General features: G+C 42.5%; 1 protein-coding gene across 3 annotated transcripts in view; it reads left to right on the top strand.

The window, feature by feature from the left end:
• Nucleotides 1-20,615, top strand: part of RNF144A (ring finger protein 144A) — a 100,287-nt gene that overhangs the window by 71,115 nt on the left and 8,557 nt on the right. For all 3 annotated transcript variants that reach the window (XM_070732950.1, XM_070732952.1, XM_070732951.1), the window contains exons 2-5: nt 8,221-8,366; nt 17,905-18,009; nt 18,156-18,216; nt 19,722-19,929. In XM_070732950.1, coding sequence (XP_070589051.1) covers nt 8,221-8,366; nt 17,905-18,009; nt 18,156-18,216; nt 19,722-19,929 — 520 coding nt within the window. The remainder of the gene's footprint in view (nt 1-8,220; nt 8,367-17,904; nt 18,010-18,155; nt 18,217-19,721; nt 19,930-20,615) is intronic.

Genomic DNA, 20,615 nt, shown 5'->3' on the forward strand with positions numbered 1-20,615 from the left:
GTATTGCAGCGGGTGTGTTCCTTTTCGGAGCCCCCAGTCCAGCCTTCTCCCTCCCTTTGATTATATCTTGGGTATATCCCATCTTGGACTCTCCTTGCAAGTGCATTGGAGAAGGACCGTTGAACTTACCTGAACGGTCTTCTCGATGCACTGCAAAGAGAGTCCAAACCCGCCCAAATTTGGGACCGGGGCTACTGTTGGAAGGTTGTGTGTGTTTTTATTATCTTTACTAGTTACCTTGAATTGTTCAATAAATTGTGTTAGCTTTACTGCTCCTTCGTTTCATTTAGACTGGAGGGCTAAGGGGGCGGTGCCTGCCTAATATTTAAATTAAACTCAGTCCCGACCAATCAGACTGTAGAATTACCCATCTTGGACTCTCCTTGCAGTGCATCGAGAAGACCGTTCAGGTAAGTTCAATGGTCCTTTCCATGGACCAGGAGGGGCATGGTTTTGTGTGCTGCTGGCATCCTTCGGATGGGGCTTCACTTCTTTATGCGGTCCAGTTGCTGGCATGCCATGCATGGCCAGTGCCGGTCCACAAACTGGGGGTTGGGGATCTCTATCATAGGGAAATTGGTGTGAATTTATTCTCTAGTGCTCAAGGGTAGAACATGAACCAATGGATAGAAGCTTAGCTGAAAGATCCAAACTCAAAATAAGTATTTCCTGATTGTGATAACTATTACGCAGTGGAACAACCTGCCTCTTGAAGCCATGGGTATTCCATCATGGGAGGCTTTTATACCCAAAAAAACCCCCGTTATCTAGAATGATTTGAGGTTGTTAGTTGGTGATCAGTCCTCATTTCAGTATTTTTCAAGAGGATAGTTACCCACTAATCTCAGTGACTCAATGGAAAATCAATTTGAGTTTTGTCACATCTAGTTCAGTATTAATAAGCATACCATACTGGGTAATATTATGGTAACTCATTTTCTGATGTAGGGTATTTATTTGAGTAGAAATGGATGAGACTTTTCTCATATTTGCAATTTCCAATATGATTTTGTAATACAGAAATGTAGTTTACATGTTTCATACTGTTGCAAAAATGAGAACCTGTTAGAAAAGATAACCTCGCTATAAGGAACATTTTAAGACCTTCAGATTTTGAAAGAAAGGTTGTAGATGGAACCTGGGCTATTGTCTAAACGAATGATAGTTCAAAAAGAAGCAAAAGACTACCGAATGTAAATAAACTAAAGTGCAGTAGGAATGGATTACTTAAGAAATGTGGTAAAACAGAAAGGGTTAAGGTTAAGAATGAATATAAAACAAATGGATGTACACAATATCCCATTTAAAGCATCAAGTTTGCTTTAGTTCCACCATGGTTATCCTTGCTATGTTTGTTGCTGTCACTTCAGCGTCTCCTTGACTCAAATTCAGATTATCCTAAGCCCGACAACTATGGAGGAGGAGGAGAAGCAAACTAGGAACTTGTGCCTTAATTTAATATAATTATTCCCACTTTCTCTCTCTCTTCCCTCCTCTCTTCCTTCCTGTACAAACACAACACACTTTTGTAAAATTTCACATAATCACAGTGGATATTCAATTTGAAGCTAGTATCTGTTCAATGACTTTTTATTCCCCTTTTTCTTTGGAACCAAATTCTAGAAGAAATGAGCCACAACACCCCCAGAAAATAAAATTGCTTGACCTTCCTCCCAACCCCCACTTTCCTTTCTTGTTTTCTATCTAGTTGTTGCCAATGGCAATGAAAAAACCAAGCCCCAAACCAATTCTTGGTGGTGAAGAATTAAATAATAGTTCTTGTTTCCTTAGCAAGTAGAGGAATCACAAAAGTGATTGTATAATGCTTGAAGGCTTCTGCCTTCAGAAGATCCGAAAAAAGGCATTACAGCTTCTTAGAATGCTTACATCCAAAATGCTATTTAAAACAGAAATATTGATGAGCTACATGGTGTTGTGATGGATATGATTAATAAGCTGATTGGTTAAAACATTTCAGATGCACAACCAGGGTACCAAACTGGCATTTAGAATAAAAAATAAATAGCTTTCTCCGTACTGAAGGAGCGGGTCCAGCAGTCACATGGGTTGCTCATGTCCAATCCGGTGGAACTGAGCCTAGTGTTAAAAAAGCTTGCTGGATCCGCCCCTTCTCCAGAATTCGCTCAGTTCTCGCATCCTGCGGTTGTATTGTGATAGCTCGTTCAACATTCTAACACCTTCCCTTCGATCTTTCCTTCAAAATTAGTAAGATTTGATTATACTTATTTGTTTACTTGCCTTAATAGCGCCAGCCGTTTGCGGCTCGGCTTTTTTCCTTTGGGAGAAGTTGCGGTTTCGTTTTCCCATGGCTTTTTTTGCCGTTTACGATCCCCGCTGCCGCTTGTGGATTCTTTCAATCCTTTGGCCTGGAGGTCCTTGTGCAAGTATTTATTCATTGACTTATTTATAGTACTATTGTTAAAGGGCTTGAGAAATACCTCCTGCGGTGCGAGACGCTTGTTTCTAGTCTCCTGGACTTAGTCGATCGCTTCCCCTTTAAGATTTCTATTACGGAGCGATTTTTTTCGGCGCGAAGGCCTTCGCGCCCTTTTTTAACTTAGGCCTCTCGTGTTGGCCTTCTGCCAGCCGCGTAGGCCTTAGTCCACCGCTCGGATCCCGGAGTGGGCTTTGAGACGCTCAGGCTTAATTCTCCACCGGCTAAGCCTCCAACCAGAGTGCCTTGGTTACTTTAGTTAAAGTTTAGGGAGGCTGGCCACGCTGTATTTGGGGACACGAACTCTGGGTTTGCCCAGATTGCCCTCAAGTCTCAGCAGCTCCGAGGCCTAATCATACAGTTTATTTGGCTCAGCCTTGTCTTCTGTTAATTGTCAGACTATGGCTACTTTTCCCAAGAGAGGCACCACTCAAGGTCCCAGAGAGGCCAGGCCTACAGGCGATGAGATTACCAGTATCCCCCAGGCCTCGACCTCCTCTTCTTCAGGGGCCCGCCCCTTGACCAAAGTCACCAGGGCTGAGAAGAGAAGGGACCAAGCCCTACAAAAGATTCATGATAAATCAGCAAAGCGTTTGAAAGTACAGGCCCAAGTACTCAGTAGTCATGACCCCCCAGAGGCTCCTAATTTGCCTTCTTCTGGGGTCACTGTGTTATCTCTGGATGAGCCAAACCTAGACAGACCCCAACCTAACCTATGGGGATTAGGTCCAGAGGAACCAGATATTATTGAAGATTCCCCCCAGCCAGGATCCTCTCAGGCTTTCAGGGATTCTTCTACCATTCCTGCTGATATTTCTAGTTTACCTCCTGAATTCCAATCTATATTTTCTGTGTTATCCAAGGCCATTGATGCTAAACTCTCTACCATCAATGCGCCCTCCTTACCTCATCCACCTCCTCGTCCCTCCCGCCCCTTGGGTTCTTCCCCAACGGTTAGAGCTCCTATTCAGGATGAATCAGAGTCCTCTCAGGATGAATATGAGGATATGGAAGAGGATGAGGATCCTTTTCAAGGTCTCTCAGACGATGAGGAATCCCAAATAAAGGTTCCTTCTCCAATTACTATTTTTCCCTCTCAATTGTTCAAATCTCTCCTCCTCAAAGCTAGAATTTCTACAGGATTGGCGGCCCAGGAGAAGCAGGCCTCCACATCCACTGAACCCCCGGAGGAGAATTTACCTTACTTCACAGAGGAACAGGAGGATAACGAGGTAATTCCTATGCCTAAATTGTTTAAAGATGCCTTACTTAAGCAGTGGGATTTCCCAGCCTCTGGACTTAATCCCACTACCAAGGACAAAAAGTTGTACAAACTCTCTTCTTCCTATGAGGATCTCCTATCTTTTCCCAAACCGGATGAACCTGTCAAGATCCTTCACTCGGCGGCTGCCGTGCCAGGCGAAGCAGAGGAGGTCCTCCGCCCAGAGGACAAGCGGATTGAACAGATGCTCAAAAGAGGATTCACCGCAGATTCCTGGGCCATTAAAAGTTCCGCAGCGGCTTCCTTTTTCTCCAGAGCCATGCTTCTGTGGCTTCGCCAACTTCAACAGCATATTCCTCCCGATGACTTGAGAGGTCAACAGGACTTCAACAAGGTATTTGCAGCTGCTCAGTACGTGGCTGATGCCACTTTACAGTCTACCAGATTTGCAGCCAAGTCTATTGCAGCTTCTACAACGGCAAGAAGACTCCTATGGCTTCGCCCATGGCAAGCAGGAGTACGCCAGAAGTGGCAGTTATCTCTGGGACCATTGAAGCGCGACCTTCTTTTCGGGGATCTTCTGGATCCACTCCTCACGGAAACCACGGACAAGAAGAAAGTATTGGGTCCAACCACCAAAAAGGCCACCAAAACGCAGTCCTTTCGTCGCCCAGGGCGTCAACAAGATCAAGCGGCTACCTATCAGAGAACCCCAGGTCAGTATTCCCCCCGCTTTCGTTCCCAAGGTAGGAACTCCAGGGGCAGAGGTTTTCGCTTCCAAAGGGGAGCGTCCTCTAACAGGGCTTCAAAAAAACCTAGATGGTAGTTCTTCCTCGATTCCCATAGGTGGTCGCCTAGCCTATTTCGCCTCTAGTTGGCGTCTCACCTCCAAGGACCCCTGGGTCATTGACACTGTTCAAAAAGGTCTTCTTTTAGAATTTACTTCCCCCCCCCCTAAACGTTTTATTTCCTGCCCTTCTCCCAGGTCCTCCTCAGATTGTAACCGTATGGAGGAGGCCATTTCCCACTTATTGTCCATCAGAGCCATTCAACCGGTTCCCCCCGGTCAGAAGGGCCGAGGTTTTTATTCCATCCTATTTATGGTTCCAAAATCCTCCGGAGGTTGGAGAGCTATTTTGGATTTAAAGAGGTTGAACCTATTCATCAAATATAGGAAGTTTAAGATGCACTCCTTATCATCCATTTTGGCCGCCATCCACCCGGGGGATTTCATGGTTTCATTAGACCTCACTGAGGCCTACCTCCATATTCCTATAGCCAAATGCCACAGAAAATTTTTACGTTTCTCCTTCCAGGGCAGGCATTTCCAGTATAGGGCGATGCCATTTGGCCTTTCCTCGGCCCCTAGGGTCTTTACAAAGCTCTTGGGGTCTCTGGCGGCCTATATCCGGGCGTCACCCATCCACATTTTATGTTACCTTGATGATATTTTGGTTCATGGGAACTCCCTAGAGAAAGTGAAAGGAGACCTTTCTGTCACCATGTCGGTTCTACAGGACCATGGGTTTTCCATCAACTTTGACAAAAGTCACCTCCAACCTTCCACATCCATTTTACACCTGGGATCCATTATTAATTCAGAATCCTCCCAGGTCTTCCTCTCTCCTGAGAGAAAAATCAGTATAGGGGAGTTAATTTCACGCATTTTATCTCAACCTTCAGTTTCCATAGTAACCCTGTCTTCTCTTTTGGGGAAGATGGTGTCATGCATAGGCATCATTCCTTGGGCTCGCCTTCATGCTAGGGAACTACAGTGGCTCCTATTACCCTTTCAGAGATCGGGGCACAGCAACTCAAGTCGTCGCATTGTCATCCCACCGATTGTTCGCAGATCCTTCAAGTGGTGGAAGTCTCCGGCCATGGACAAGGGATCCCCTTTCAGGTGCCCGGATCAATTTGTCATCACCACAGACGCCAGTCTATCGGGATGGGGCGCCCACGCCCAGGGGATGATAGCCCAGGGCACGTGGTCCCCGGAGGAGGCTTCCAAGCCAATCAATTGGCTAGAGTTAAGAGCCGTATCCCTGGCTCTGAAGCAATTCTCTCCTCGTATCCCCAACCGGCACGTTCTCATTCTCACCGACAACATTGCCACAAAAAGCCACATCTGCAGACAGGGGGGCACGAGATCCAAGGCCCTCATGAGGGAGGCCCTCAAGTTAGGCCTTTGGGCGGAAAAACATCTTCGGTCGCTCCTAGCCGACCACATCTCGGGGAGCCTCAACGTCCAGGCGGATTGGCTCTCTCGAGCAACGATAGACCCAGGAGAGTGGAATCTCCATCAAGACCTGTTCCATCAAATTAGCCTCAGATTCGGCCTACCAGTCCTGGATCTCTTCGCGACCAATGCGAACGCCCAACTCCCTCGCTTTTTTTCCAGATTTCCATTCCCGGGAGCAGAAGCAATCAATGCCCTCCGGAGCCCCTGGCCTCCAGGACTACTGTACGCATTCCCTCCAATTCCAATTCTCCCGGACGTGATTCACAAGGTCCTCACCGAGAGGGCCCGAGTAATCCTAATCGCCCCTCATTGGCCCCGCAGGCCCTGGTTCGCGGATCTCCAACAGTTGTCCGTCCAGGACCCCTGGCGACTCCCCGTTTCGGGGGATATGCTACGGCAGGGGGCCTCATTCCATCCAGACCCGGAGTGGTTCCACCTCACCGCCTGGCTGTTATCAGGAGAGACTTAGAACTGCGTGGCCACGACCCCGACACAGTGGAGGTCATCTTAAAGGCCAGACGAGGTTTGACCGATCGAATCTACGACCATACATGGTCCAAGTTTCACCAGTGGTGTCTACAGGAGGGTCTCTCTCCCCTGTGCATTCCCATACACAGGATCATGTCCTTCCTTATGCAAGGTTTCCATCAAGGCCTTTCCACCAGTACTCTCCGTCGTCATCTGGCGGCCATTTCATCTGTCCTAGCAGGGCCCCGCAGACAGCCTCTCCGTTCCTTTCCAGAGGTTCAGGAATTCCTCAAGGGTATAGCCAACCTCAGACCTTCTAAGGTCCACAGGTATCCATCCTGGGATTTGCCACGGGTTCTCCATTCCCTCACGCAGGCACCCTACGAACCCCTAAAATCTGCGTCCCTCAGGTACCTATCCTTTAAAGTAGCATTCCTGGTGGCAATTACCTCTGCCCGTCGCATTTCGGAGTTGGCTGCCCTTTCAATCAGGCAGGACCTCTGCCAATTTCATCAGGACAAGGTAGTCTTATGACTGGACCCCACCTTCTTACCCAAGGTCAGTTCCATGTTCCACAGAACCCAGGATATTGTCTTACCTTCCTTCTGCCTCCAACGGGACCATCCCTTGGCAATTAGATGGCACACTCTGGACCTCATTAGAGCGCTGAGGATCTATATCCAACGCACAGGACCCTTTCGGAGGTCGGAAGCACTTTTTATAGCCTATCACCCCAGAGTCATGGGTGCCAAAGTGTCTTCAACAGTGATAGGCCGTTGGATCAGAGGGACTATATCTAAGGCCTACGAGTCGGCCTCCCTCTCAGTTCCAAGGAACATCACAGCGCATTCCACCAGAAGCGCAGCCACTTCGGCCGCTTGGGCGACTCAAGCCCCGTTGGAGGAGGTCTGCAAAGCAGCCACTTGGGCCTCGCCAAATTCCTTCATCAGGCACTACAAGATTGACTCTTACGCCTCAGCGGACGCTGCCTTCGGCAGAAGGGTACTCCAATCCGTTATCTCTCACGATAGCAATCTAATCCCACCCTAGGGACCATCTATTGGGTATGTCCCATGTGACTGCTGGACCCGCTCCTTCAGTACGGAGAATAGGCGTTGATTGCTTACCTGAACGCCTCTTCTCGTACGGTGAGCGGGTACAGCAGTCACTTCCCGCCCTTGTATGTGTCTTCTATACCTTTCTCTAACCTTTCTTCCTCTAACAATGAGAGTTGAACACTAAAGAGCTTCACATCTGAGCCTAGTCTACGGATTCGCGAATTCTGGGGAAGGGGCGGATCCAGCAAGCTTTTTTAACACTAGGCTCAGTTCCACCGGATTGGACATGAGCAACCCATGTGACTGCTGTACCCGCTCACCATACGAGAAGAGGCGTTCAGGTAAGCAATCAACGCCTATTTTCTTTGACTTCATGCATTGATTTGTGAATGGAGATATTTAGAGTAATTTATTTATTTGATCCAGCTTTTCCAGTATTGAATAAAGCTAGTCACCCTGGTCCAGGCCCAGGCCAAAGCCCACAGATTCACATCAACAGCAACAATTACATTTTGGAAATGATGGGAAATAATAAAATACGTATGTTAAATTTATTAAAATATAATTTGCCTTTTAAAGGTAGTTATTATTTTGGCAGTACATATTTGGGAAACTCAGAGTGACAAATAAAAGGAAGTTGACAGGACTATCTATACGTTCATGCTGCTCATGTCAGCTTGAAAAATTGTTTTGGCAACATTTTACTATATTCAGAATAAATGTGAAATTGTGACAGATTTTTAAAAAATGATATACTGTTCCCTTCCCTTTTCAGATTATTCTGCAATGACTACAGCCAGATACAGACCTACTTGGGACTTGGTGCTTGATCCTCTTGTGTTGTGTAAACTCTGCCTTGGGGAGTATCCTGTGGAGCAGATGACAACAATAGCACAATGCCAATGCATCTTCTGTACACTGGTTAGTAAATGTCAAAGAATTATGTGCCCACACCCATCTAAACTGCCATCAAAGCAATCAAGAGTCAAGTTTGTATATCTATTGGCAAGATTGTAATATAGATAGTCCTCGACTTATGATTACAATTAAGCACACAATTCATGTTACTAAGTGAGGAATTTGTTAAGTGAGTTTTGTCTTATTATACGAGTTTTCTTGCCACATTTGTTAAGTGAATCACTGCGATTGTTAAATTAGTAACACAGTTGTTATGTGAATCTTGCTTCCCCATTGACTTTGCTTGTCAGGAAGTCACAAAAGGGGATAGCATGACCCCAGGACATTGCAGCTGTCATAAATATGAACCAGTTGCCAAGCATCTGAATTTTGATCAGGTGACCATTGGGGTGCTGCATGTCGTAAGAGTGAAAAATGGTCATGTCACTTTTTTCTGCCTTCAAATTGTCACTAAAAGAATTATTGTTAAGTCGAGAACATCTGTACTGTAGTTGGAGGAGCAGCATTTATGATGAGCACACACAAAGGTATATATCTTTAGACAAATAGAAGAAGTGCTATATTGTCCTGGACATAGGCTGTATATTTCCTGTATATACTTTTCTTCATCTCTAGACAAATAAATTAGAAAAGAGAGTGAGGATTCTATGTAGGAAGGACCCAAAGCTTTTTCATTGGTCAGATTTATTTATTAAGTCTACACTTGGAAGATAAGATTTAAATAAAAATATTTGTCCTAGAAAATGTTTCAAGCTTATTTATTGATTTGATTTGATTTGATTTGATTTGATTTGAATGCCGCCCCTCTCCGAAGACTCTTTGGTAGCGTTATCTAAGAGTTCGTACAATTTCACTCTTTGGCTTTTAAAACCTAGTAGTGGTTAGAACAAGGAAGGGCTATTTTTACTGCGTGGGAAGAGAACATAACAGTATTTCATTGTTATTGCTGCTTTATTTTTTAAGTTCCTGAAGATCGAAGCAAGTTAGGCTGTAAAATCAAGAAGTCAGAGAAGAGTAGAAGGCAATATTGGGCCATATTTTCCCCTTTGGGGCCTTGTTTGACAGGTTTATTTTAAATTTATAGTTGCATTAAGCGTACTGTAAGCTTAATTCCTTTATTTTCTTTCATTTCCTACCAAAGCCAGCACATTTTTTTCTTTAGTTAGATAACCTAAGGAGATGAAATCTGGAAAATATGATCCCACAGGGTCCTCTCAGTGAAGGGGTTTTGTCTTTTAATGGATTTTATTTTTGTCTAGATGTTGTTCTTTTCATTCTCTTAAAAATATTATGCTAGAAATATTATCTGTGAAAGAGTAAATTTTAGAAAGTATATTGGCTAAGAAGAATAAAATACCAATTAAGGTAGATGTCATTAAACTATGCATTTCTTATGTTAATTTGAGAACTTCTACCAATTTATTTTAAAGTTTAGGTAATCCGTTAAATAATCAAAGGTCAATACTTACTATAAACAAGAAAAGATTGATACTATCTTCCTACAGGAAATACATAATTCTCCTAAGGCTAATACTAATACTCAAGGCTTCTTGGATCAGATAACCAATGTTCAGTCCTAGGCTTTCCTAAATCTGGAAAAATACCAGTTGTAATATCACATAGTTTTCAGTGCTTTGCCAAGAAATATCTTTCTTAAACCTTTTCCTCCACTGCACCTGCCCTTTGGAACATCATTCCCTCCCAAGGTTAGATGGGCCTCATCCATGAGAATGTTTCAAAAGTCCCTTAAGACCTGGCGGTTCACCAGGTTAGATGTTCCTGTGAGATATTGTTAATCGTTGTGTAGCCTTTGGTGCTCTCTGAGCTTGGTTGTTTGTTTGCATACCAAGCTCAAAGAGCATAGAGGACTCCACAATTCAACCATGAGCAACATACAGTAGTGGCCAAAATTGTGGAAAAGTGTATTTTTATGCCACCACTACCGTACAGGGAGATTGTGGTCTCATCACTCCAAGTAACATTGTCCCATTGTTCCTCTGTCCAGGTAACATGGATTTTTTCACAGTTTAGTCCTTTCAACCTTTGTTTGAGAGATAAAAGTGGGGTTTTTTTTGTGGAATTCTAGATCACAGCAAATTTGATCCAGACCGGACCTGTCTCTATTACAATGCATCTGCTCCTGTGAACTCTGTGCAGAACTCAAAAGATGACTAGACATGGTGAAACAAACTTATACTTAGATTACCATGCTGACTGCATAAAAAACAAGACCCACAATCCATCCCACAACACCCAACCCACCATCCCCCAACCACAAAACAACATCCCACACACCACCAACCAAGACTAGCTAAACGCGCCACTCACTTCCTCAATCCAATCTAATATTAATCTCAAATAAAAACTAATCAACGCAAGAAGCATAGTTAACAAAATGCCTGAATTCCTACCACTACTACTAACCACTGACACCTTCAACACTATTTTTGTCTGCAAAACATGGTTAAATGCATCCCTCCCTGACTCCATCAGCACAGCAAGAAACTACTTTGTCTTCCGGTCCGACCCTGAAACCTGTAGAGGAGGCGGAGTACAAAAGACACTAAACCTAAAAAATACCCGTTACACACTATCTCACCCTTCCTGAAACCATTGTCTATCATCTGACCTTAAATACCACACTTCACTTCCTACTTTGTTACATAGCCCCAGATTATGCGAACAAATTAACCTCACTGCTAATGTGGGCAGCCACCTACCCATATCCCCTTATCTTTCTTGTATACCTCAATCTATCTCTCATTAGCTGGAAACAAAACCCTAAACCTTTTGGGTCTTTGCAAGCTATAGGTGTTTGTCTGACACCTGGCTAGGATTTAAATGGCTACACTGTCAATGTCCTCCATTTTGTTGTACAAGTTTTTAGTTAGCTAACTTTTGAAGCTGAAAAATATTTTTTTCCTCCATGTCAAGGGAAAAAAAGCTACAGAAAATTTTTCTCTACCTGCTTGGAATCATAAAAAGACTTGAATCAATTCCTCTGAATTAGTGAAAAAATTTATTGAGTGAACTTGAGTCACCCAACCTTGACCTCTTAGCATAATGAACTTTATAGAGTTACTCAGGGGAGGCAAAGTAACATCACAGTTCTTTAGAAGATGAGTGGTATAAAAATTTAAAGTTATGGAAAAGCAATGTTGAATGGAAAAAAAATAGTTCCCTATTCAACCATACTGTGAGGCAGGAGTTCCCAAATTTGGCAACTTTAAGATTTGTGGACTCCAAACTTCCAGAATCCTGAAGTTCAAAAGTCTTAAAGTTGCTAAGTTTGAAGCCCATTCTCTGCCAATTATCTCACAGGGAAGTTGGGAAGGTACAACATCCTATTCCCATATTTACTTTCTTGAGTATACTGTATTTCAAGAAAGATGATGAAATATATAGGAACAGAACAGGACAGGGATGGCATATTTTTATATGAACCTGAGTCTAAGGCAGTGATGGCAAACCTATGGCACGGGTGCCACAGGTAACATGCAGAGCCATATCTGCTGGAATGCCCTAGCTCAGCTCTAATGTGCGTGTATGTGCTGGCCAGCTAATTTTTGGCTGGGACAGAGGCTCTGGGAGGGCATTTTTGGCTTCCAGAGAGCCTCCAGGGAGATGGGAGAGGGCAAAACAGGAGCCTACTGGGCCCACCCTCCCCAGGCATTGAATTATGGATATGGGCACTCGTGCATGTGTGATAGCGTGCACCCACATTCTTTCGGCACCTGAGGAAAAAAAAGTTCGCCATCACTGGTCTAAGGCCTGCATTTGAATGTCTCGGTGTTGTTGGGTTTTTTTGAAATATTATTTATTCATTGATTTGGGGGTGGTATTAATTAACCTGCATGCCTGTCTTAGTTAAATATTTAATTAATTAATTAATTAGTTTGTATGCCGCCCCTCTCCATAGACTTGGGGCGGCTCACAGCAATAGTAGAACACAATGTAAAATACGAATCTAATATTTAAAAACTAAAAACCCCATAATTAAAAAAACATACACACAACATACCATGCACAAATTATATAGGCCTGGGGAAGATGTCTCAATTCCCCCATGCCTGATGGCAGAGGTGGGTCTTAAGAAGTTTACAAAAGGCAAGGCAGGTGGGGGCAATCCTAATATCCAGGGGGAGTTGGTTCCAGAGGGTCGGGGCCGCCACAGAGAAGGCTCTTTTCCTGGGCCCCGTCAGACGACATTGTTTAGTCGACGGGACCCGGAGAAGGCCAACTCTGTGGGACCTAACTGGTCGCTGGGATTTGTGCAGCAGAAGCCGGTCTCAGAGATATTCTGGTCCGATGCCATGAAGGGCTTTATAGGTCATAACCAACACTTTGAATTGTGACCGGAAACTGATCGGCAACCATTGCAGACTGCGGAGTGTTGGTGAAACATGGAGATACTTAGGGAAGCCCATGATTGCTCTCGCAGCTGCATTCTGCACGATCTGAAGTTTCCGAATATTTTTCAAAGGTAGCCCCATGTAGAGAACGTTACAGTAGTCGAGCCCCCACGTGTGAAAGAAAAAAAAGAAGACAAAGCAAATTGCACGATCTTTTTAGGCAGAGAAGCAAAAGACAATCTGTTAAACAACTGCCTGGAGCTCTGACATCTGGGTTTCAAAGAATGACATGCCAGAGAACAGAAAATCCATCTGGATTATACACATAAATGCGTTGAGAGCAACAGCAGTGGGAAAGCATGCAGGAGGTAAAGACGGAGGGGTGGGGGGGTGTTGAACTGCATTCATCCAATTTACAAAAAAGGTTATTTATAAGGGAAGTAACTAATTGGTTTCAAGCACAGAGTCTTTGCCCTCACCTGTGCCCACACACTAGGACTTGGCCACTGTTTCTCAATCTAGACAGCTTTAAGACCCATGGACTTCAACTCCCAGAATTCTTCACGTCTCTTAAAGCTGCCAAGGCTGAGAAACATTGCATAGCCAGGCAGCCCCCCTCTTTCTCCCTCCTTCCTTCCCTCTCTCCCCCTCTCTTTCTCCCTCCCTCCCTCCCCCTCTCTTTCTCCCTCCCTCCCCCCATCTCTGGCAACTGAATATTCAGGGATAGCTACAAGATGCTATTCCCCTTGCAACTCCTAACTAGGTTCATATCTGCCATTGCCCCTGGCATAGTCAAATGACCTTTTCTTTGCTGCAGAGTCAGCAATAGAAGGCAAGAAAGCATTCCGACGTTGCCTAGGCAACCATGCAGGATTTGCATTGACTCCGTCAGTCTCCCTCCACCATCTCCCCAATTATTTTGAAGTATTTTCCAAATATCAGCTATGAAAATAAGAACTGTGTTAGGCATATTTTCCTCCTGATTCTTCCTGTTTCTGTAAATCTTTTGGCTTCAGACAACTGCAACGATAATCAATCTGTTTATGTGTATAGTGCATTTTAAGCACAGGCGGAACGTCAGTGCGCCAAGTTTGACAAATTGCATAGGATCTCATTTGCATTGATTGTTCCACGTGACTTAAGTGGTCCTATAAGAAAATTGCTCTGGAATGGCCATATGTGGACAGACATGCTAAATGCTTTTGTCTCCATATCACACAAAAAATCCATTACAGACTGTTGTCCTCTATTTTCTTTTCTTTTTTTTCGATCTACCATCTGCTGTCAGCCCAAATTGCTGATTAGTTATTTAATGCTGCGTTGCATTAATTTAGTGCCAAGTATACTTCTGGTCATAAGATGGTGGGGGGAGATTGTAAATACATTCTCTTTTTGGATTATTCCAGTCAGAAATAAACACTACAACCTAACCTGGCCTCTGAAAAATAATCCGTACGTGGTGGTTTACAGTTTAGTGACTGGAAGTGGTATCAATTTGCACCTAGAGCAGGGATGTCAAACTCACAGCATCATGTCACATGACGTATTACAACTTTCCCCCCTTTGATAAACTGAAGATGGGCATTGTTGTGTGTACTCCCTTGCAGCGTGAAGAGTTTTCAGATTTGGAAGATGCCTGGGATTTAGAGATCATTAGCTCCGTGGTCAACACTAACATTGCTAACTGTCAGTAGAGCAGGGAGATTTATGATCTCTAAATCCCAGTCACTCTCCGAATCTGAAAACTCCTCACGCTGTAAGGGAGTACAGCGTTCCCTCACTTTTCGCGGGGGATGCGTTCCGAGACCGCCCGAGAAAGTCAAATTTCCGCGAAGTAGAGATGCGGAAGTAAATACACTATTTTTGGCTATGAACAGTATCACAAGCCTTCCCTTAACACTTTAAACCCCTAAATTACAATTTTCCATTCATTTAGCAACAATTCAGATTATTACTCACCATGTTTATTTATTAAACTTTATTAAAAAAAATATTTACTAAAGGCAGACGAAAGTTTGGCGATGACATATGACGTCATCGGGTGGGAAAAAAACATGGTATAGGGAAAAAACCCACAAAGTATTTTTTAATTAATATTTTTGAAAAACCGTGGTATAGACTTTCCGCGAAGTTCGAACCCGCGAAAATTGAGGGAACACTGTACACACAATAGGCGTGGCCAGCAGATCAGAGGTGGGTTCCTCCCAGTTCGCCCAAACTGGTAGCAACCCACTGGTGACATCACAATGACGTCATCGAACTGAATCGGTCAGTGCTGGTCCATGGGCGCTGCCATTTTAATTTTTTTAAAAAAAAAATAAATTTATTTTTTGTTCTTCGCATGTGCAGAAAGTAAGTTTCTAGCACTGTTCATGTGTCACCATTTTGTTTTTGGCTTTAAAAAAAAAGGAATTTTTGCACTGCACATTTGCACAGCATGGGAGGAAGCAAACCGCCAGGAAGCTAAGTTGAAACCCACCCCTGCAGCGCATGACACATCTGACCTGTGTGATGCAAGTTTGACACCCCTGACTTAAAACATCCCAATCTTTCTCCCCCCCCCCCTCTCCATAAGAAACTGTGTGTTAAAATAACAGGTATAATAATAATGACCGCTAAAGCAGGAAGTAGATTGTGGTTAAGTTTACTCTGGAACAATATAGTTTTGATGTTTACTGCCAGATTCAGATCCTGCTTTAGAGGACATGAATCACTTTGTGATTGGGGATTAAAATTCATGAGCCTTTGCAGGGATTGGCAGCATGTATGTGTGGTATTGAAACAACAGCAAGAATCCCAAACTGAATTGAATGTTTAAATTCACTGACATGAATGAAAAACAGTGATTTGATAAAATACATTGTATTTTTCCTTTCTCTTAAACTGCAACTTACCAGTTGGTGGTTATATTTTTAGAAGTTTAGGGATCTAAATAAGTATTACACATTGTGCACGTTTTCTCTAGAGCTGCTGTGCCTATTGTGCAAGCCACATTGTTTTATATTAGAGCTGCCACTTGACAAGAACAGAGCTAAAAGGCCATGCTGGAAGAAAGGAGCCAACACGGATAGTTTCTCCTTTACTCTTACCTAAAATTATAAGGATAAATCAGATTCAATGAGTTCTTCAAATGCAGCTTAAAAGTTGAGCATCATATTTTCTAAATATCTTCAGCAACACTATCAGTAACTTCCTGAAAGACTGGCCCATAATTCCCATTTAGTTTCTCGGCCATTTATCTCTGTATTTACATCCTATTGTTTCTTGGAAGCTGTGAAATATTTTTACTTTTAGCAAATGCATTTCCACCCCAAAAAAATGATATTCAGTTAGACAGACAATAAATCTGATCAACTGATCCAGTTTGAGAATAGAGCTCTTGTGAGAAGAGAAAGTTTCAGCATCATTAAAAGCATCATGGAGATTTAATTTCTATAACAATAGACTGTGTGTGTGTGTGTGTGTGTGTGTGTGTGTGAGAGAGAGAGAGAGAGAATGTGTGTGTATATAATGTTTTAAGATTACAGTTTTATTACTGATCTTAAATGATCAAATAATATTTTTTGTTATGAGGACTCAGGTACTATAGTTTTTAATCACAAAGGATTATCCTCATCAGACAATACATTGTTTAATCAGAAGTATTTTAACATTCTTAAGTTTTATAAATGAATATCTCATAGGATGTTACAATATAAACAGCAAATGTTCACCATCTAGGGGCATAATAATTACCCAGGTGTCATACTCTGGGAAATAATTATCGTTAGTTCCCATCTGACTCCTAAGCAATGAACTGTGCATTCTGTGCACAAGACAATCATTCCCAGTCAGAAGAAAACATTACAGAAGTCCAGAGATGTACAAGTTCATTTTCTATTAGGAGAATAGCAAATGTACAGTGTGCATATGGGGCTTCCATTGACATGAATGCGGAGATGGGAATTCATTGAAAGTTTACAAACTAATATTGTATTAGTTTACAAACTAATATTGTATTAGTTTACAAACTAATATTGTATTAGTTTACAAACTAATATTTACTAACTGCAGCTCTTAAAAAAAAGATGATCCATTCAAGCACATATTTCATAGAATGGAAACATATTTCATGTTTTGATTTAGTTCATAAATGTAGCAAGCAATTTGTTCAACGTTTTGCTTGTGAAATGCATCTGGAGCAACTCCAGCTGTTAAGATAAGATGCCATATCACTATAGTTCTCCTTAAATTAGTCATTTTTGTCCTCACTCAATATGTGATTCTGCACCCATGCTCTCTTTTCTAGCATACAGAGGACAACAACTGCTTCTTTCTCCAAGTTCTTGCCTATCTTTTTTTAATTCAGAGGGAATGTAAAGAAAAAAGTGACATTTTATGAACTGCAGGAACAGTATATTTGATGATATACTGCCTGCAGGAACTAAGGACCATGTAAGACCATGCTGTCTCTGATGACCTTTATGGTTTCCTTTGAAGAATTGAACAGCTAATAACTAAATTATAACATAGTAGACCAAATTTTGCTGTTGGACAGGTTCTGCTAGTAGGTGTCATTATCTCATCTGCATGTAAGTCTTCTTCTTCAAGCAAAGTCAAGTAGAGGAAAGCTGCATCAATGTGGACCAAAGCAAACTGTTCCAATTGTAGTTTGGAAAGGGAGCAGGAAAGAGAACAAAGGGAAGAGAGGAAGGGAAGATTAGGGAAGGAAGTCAGTCAGTCAGTCCTTGGAAAAGGTCTGCTTGATAAGAAAAGTAGGCCAGACTTCAACAAAGTTAGCTTGGTGCAACCACAAAACCAAAACACTGGGGTATCATAGCTGGGCTGGAATTCAAACATGAAAATCAGAGTCACTAAAACTAAACTAACCTAAAACAAGAAACCGAGAAGGAATTCATGTATAAATAAAGAATGAATACAGGTATTTGTAACTTCAAATTATGGGTTGGCCTTGATATCCAGTTTGGAACCATTCAAGTTCCTTAGGTTTACCTGCTTAGTGGAGCATTCACTCAGCAAAACTTGTACCTTTCTTAACAAATAATTATTGGGATATTTTTTTTTTGCAGATAATGGCACAAGAAGGGCTCAGATGTAATTAAGGCTTATGTTGACTTAATTATCTGAAAAAATATATATCTTGCTGTCTCTGTGTGGCATTTATAGTTCTTTTCCCTGACTTTTCACAGTGCCTGAAACAGTATGTGGAGCTTTTGATCAAGGAAGGCCTTGAAACAGCAATTAGCTGTCCTGATGCTGCTTGCCCAAAACGAGGGCATTTACAAGAAAATGAAGTACGTTCCCTCTACGCCTTTATTTTACATTATAGTCACTCACACTTCGTAATTATAAATTATGATTCTTTTTATTACGTTCCTTTTTATCTGATAACAATATAGTTATATTAAATGCTATTTCTCTCTTCTTCTCTACTCAACAGATTGAGTGTATGGTTGCATCAGAAAGCATGCAGAGATACAGAAAACTACAATTTGAAAGAGGTATTGTATGTGGCTACAATCCTAAAATCCATGGTTCGCCCCCAAACTAGGGAAATAACTTTGTTCCATTTGAAAAAGAAATCAGTTCCTTTTATTCTGCTTTGTTCAGTGTTTTCTGGAATATCTCCGTTTAAGGTAAAGGTAAAGGTTCGCGCATATGTGCTATTCATTCCTGAAGAGCCACCACTGTCCGAAGACATCTTGGTCGTCATGTGGCCAAAGGCACACAGAATGGCGTTTCCTTCCCACCAAAGGTGGTCCCTATTTTTCTACTTGCATTTTTTTAATGTGCTTTCGGAAAACTAGGTTGGCAGAAGCTGGGATAAGTAACGGGAGCTCACCCCGTTACATGGCGTTAGGATTCAAACCGCTGAACTGCTGACCTTTCACTTGATAAGGTTAGCATCTTCGCATCTTAGCGACTGAGACACCCCCTGAATAAATCAATCTCTGTTTATTGTTATATAAATCTGGGGAGTGTTTTGAAGTGGTTTTCATTTCATTTTTCATTAGATTTACATCCCGCCTTTGTTTTTTTTCCAACTCAAGGCAGGCATCCATAATACTCCTGACTCCTATTTTGTCCACAACAAGCAACCCGAGAGAGAATGACTGGCCCACAGTGACCCAGGCATATTTCATGGCTAAGGCAGGCTATAACTCATCATGTCCTGAGTTTTATTCCTATGCCTTAACCACTACACAAACTCACCAATTTGGTTAGCTCTAATTTGGGGAAATAAAAATGTTTTAAAAGGTTACTCCATATGCATGGCAAAGAAGACTTATAACCATCTTTGGTATTGTATTATAAAAATAGAGATTATAGACTAAGTTCAATCAATGTTTTCTTGGGTACGATGAGAGAGGTGGTGTTTCACAGAATTTTTCAATTATTCTTTTTCTCCCAAAGGACTCCTGGGGATAAGGAGATTAAGCAGCTTGTTTTTCCTTTATGAGGGTAGCGTGGGAAGGGTTTTTACTATATGTAACATTATTTTATTAATGGGAAACCAAATTCTGTTGAGTTTGGATTCTTCTTCCAAGAAACTACTGTGCATGGGGTGTTGTAGAACACTGTGGGGAGGGAACAGCTCATGTTTTCTTTGCTTTCCCATTGTATTTGAAAATAAAGTGTTTGCATTGTTCCCTGCATATTTACTGAAAGCTTTAGAATGCAGTTATCGGGGTCTCAAATAGCATCCAAAACCAAATCAGAGTCCGAGGCAAAATATTCCTCAAAGTTCAAATTTATTAACAGAGGCATGTTGGCACATCTGAGAGAAACCCAAATCCGAAGTCCCAGGGTTTCTTCACCCAATTGAAAGTTCAAGCCCTTGTCCCCACAATCCCAGGTTCATCATGTTAACCAATCTTCGACTGCCAACTTGGCAGAAACACTTATACCAGATTATGGATACCTAATCTATTATCCCAGGGATTAAATTTATTAATTCTGCTGTTAAACTACAGCTTTTCTCAACTGTGCCTTATTTCCTCAACAGAAGTTCTTTTGGATCCTTGTCGGACTTGGTGCCCATCATCTACCTGCCAAGCAGTTTGCCAGCTTCAGGAATCAGGACCCCAGAGTCCCCAGTTGGTGCAGTGCAAAGTCTGTGACATCAAGTTTTGCTCAGCATGCAAATCTAACTGGCACCCAGGACAAGGTTGCCAAGAGAATATGCCAGTCAGCTTCCTTCCAGGGGAAACAAGGTACAGAGCTACTGAGCGAGGTGCCTGTATTCCTAACATATTATTAGCAGCTTTTTTCACAAGGCTGGTTTCATTGCTGTTGTCTCAGGTGGCATGTTGTTAGTTGACTGGATTTTTTTTTTTTACCTTAGTTACAGTAAAAGCCACAGCAGAGGACACGGGGCTCTGAGTGATGCAAGTAAGAAGCAACTTCATGATGTCACAGTGCAAACCCTCCCTCCCTTTATAGGGAATGTAGCACTATAGGCATTCATCCAAAATGAAAATCTTTCACCTCGTTATTGTAGATTTTGCTTTTTTAGCATTATCTAAGACCATTCTAAGGATGGTCTTAGAATCTCTCTTTGAATGTGGCTGCATCACATATCTCCCTTTTTATGACCCTGTGTGTGATGACCTGGGGCGTGGCACGAAGGCAACACAGCCAGAGAGCCGGTATGAGTCCCTTTATTGGCAATAACTTTGCTCCAACATCCCTTTTACTCTCCAGCCTGGAGAAAAGCTTTCTCACAAACCTGCAGTTATTCCAGTCCAAATGTTGTAAACAGAATGACTGCAATCAATCACTCCAGCAGGGCAAGATAATGAGTTCCAGACTGGAAAAATAATTCCTGCAAGACGAGATAAGGATACAGTGGTGTTGCAATAATCCAAATAGTCATAAGGAATGCAGGCCATACCATATT

The sequence above is a fragment of the Erythrolamprus reginae genome, chromosome 1, assembly GCF_031021105.1.
Source record: "Erythrolamprus reginae isolate rEryReg1 chromosome 1, rEryReg1.hap1, whole genome shotgun sequence".
Taxonomy (NCBI): domain Eukaryota; kingdom Metazoa; phylum Chordata; class Lepidosauria; order Squamata; family Dipsadidae; genus Erythrolamprus; species Erythrolamprus reginae.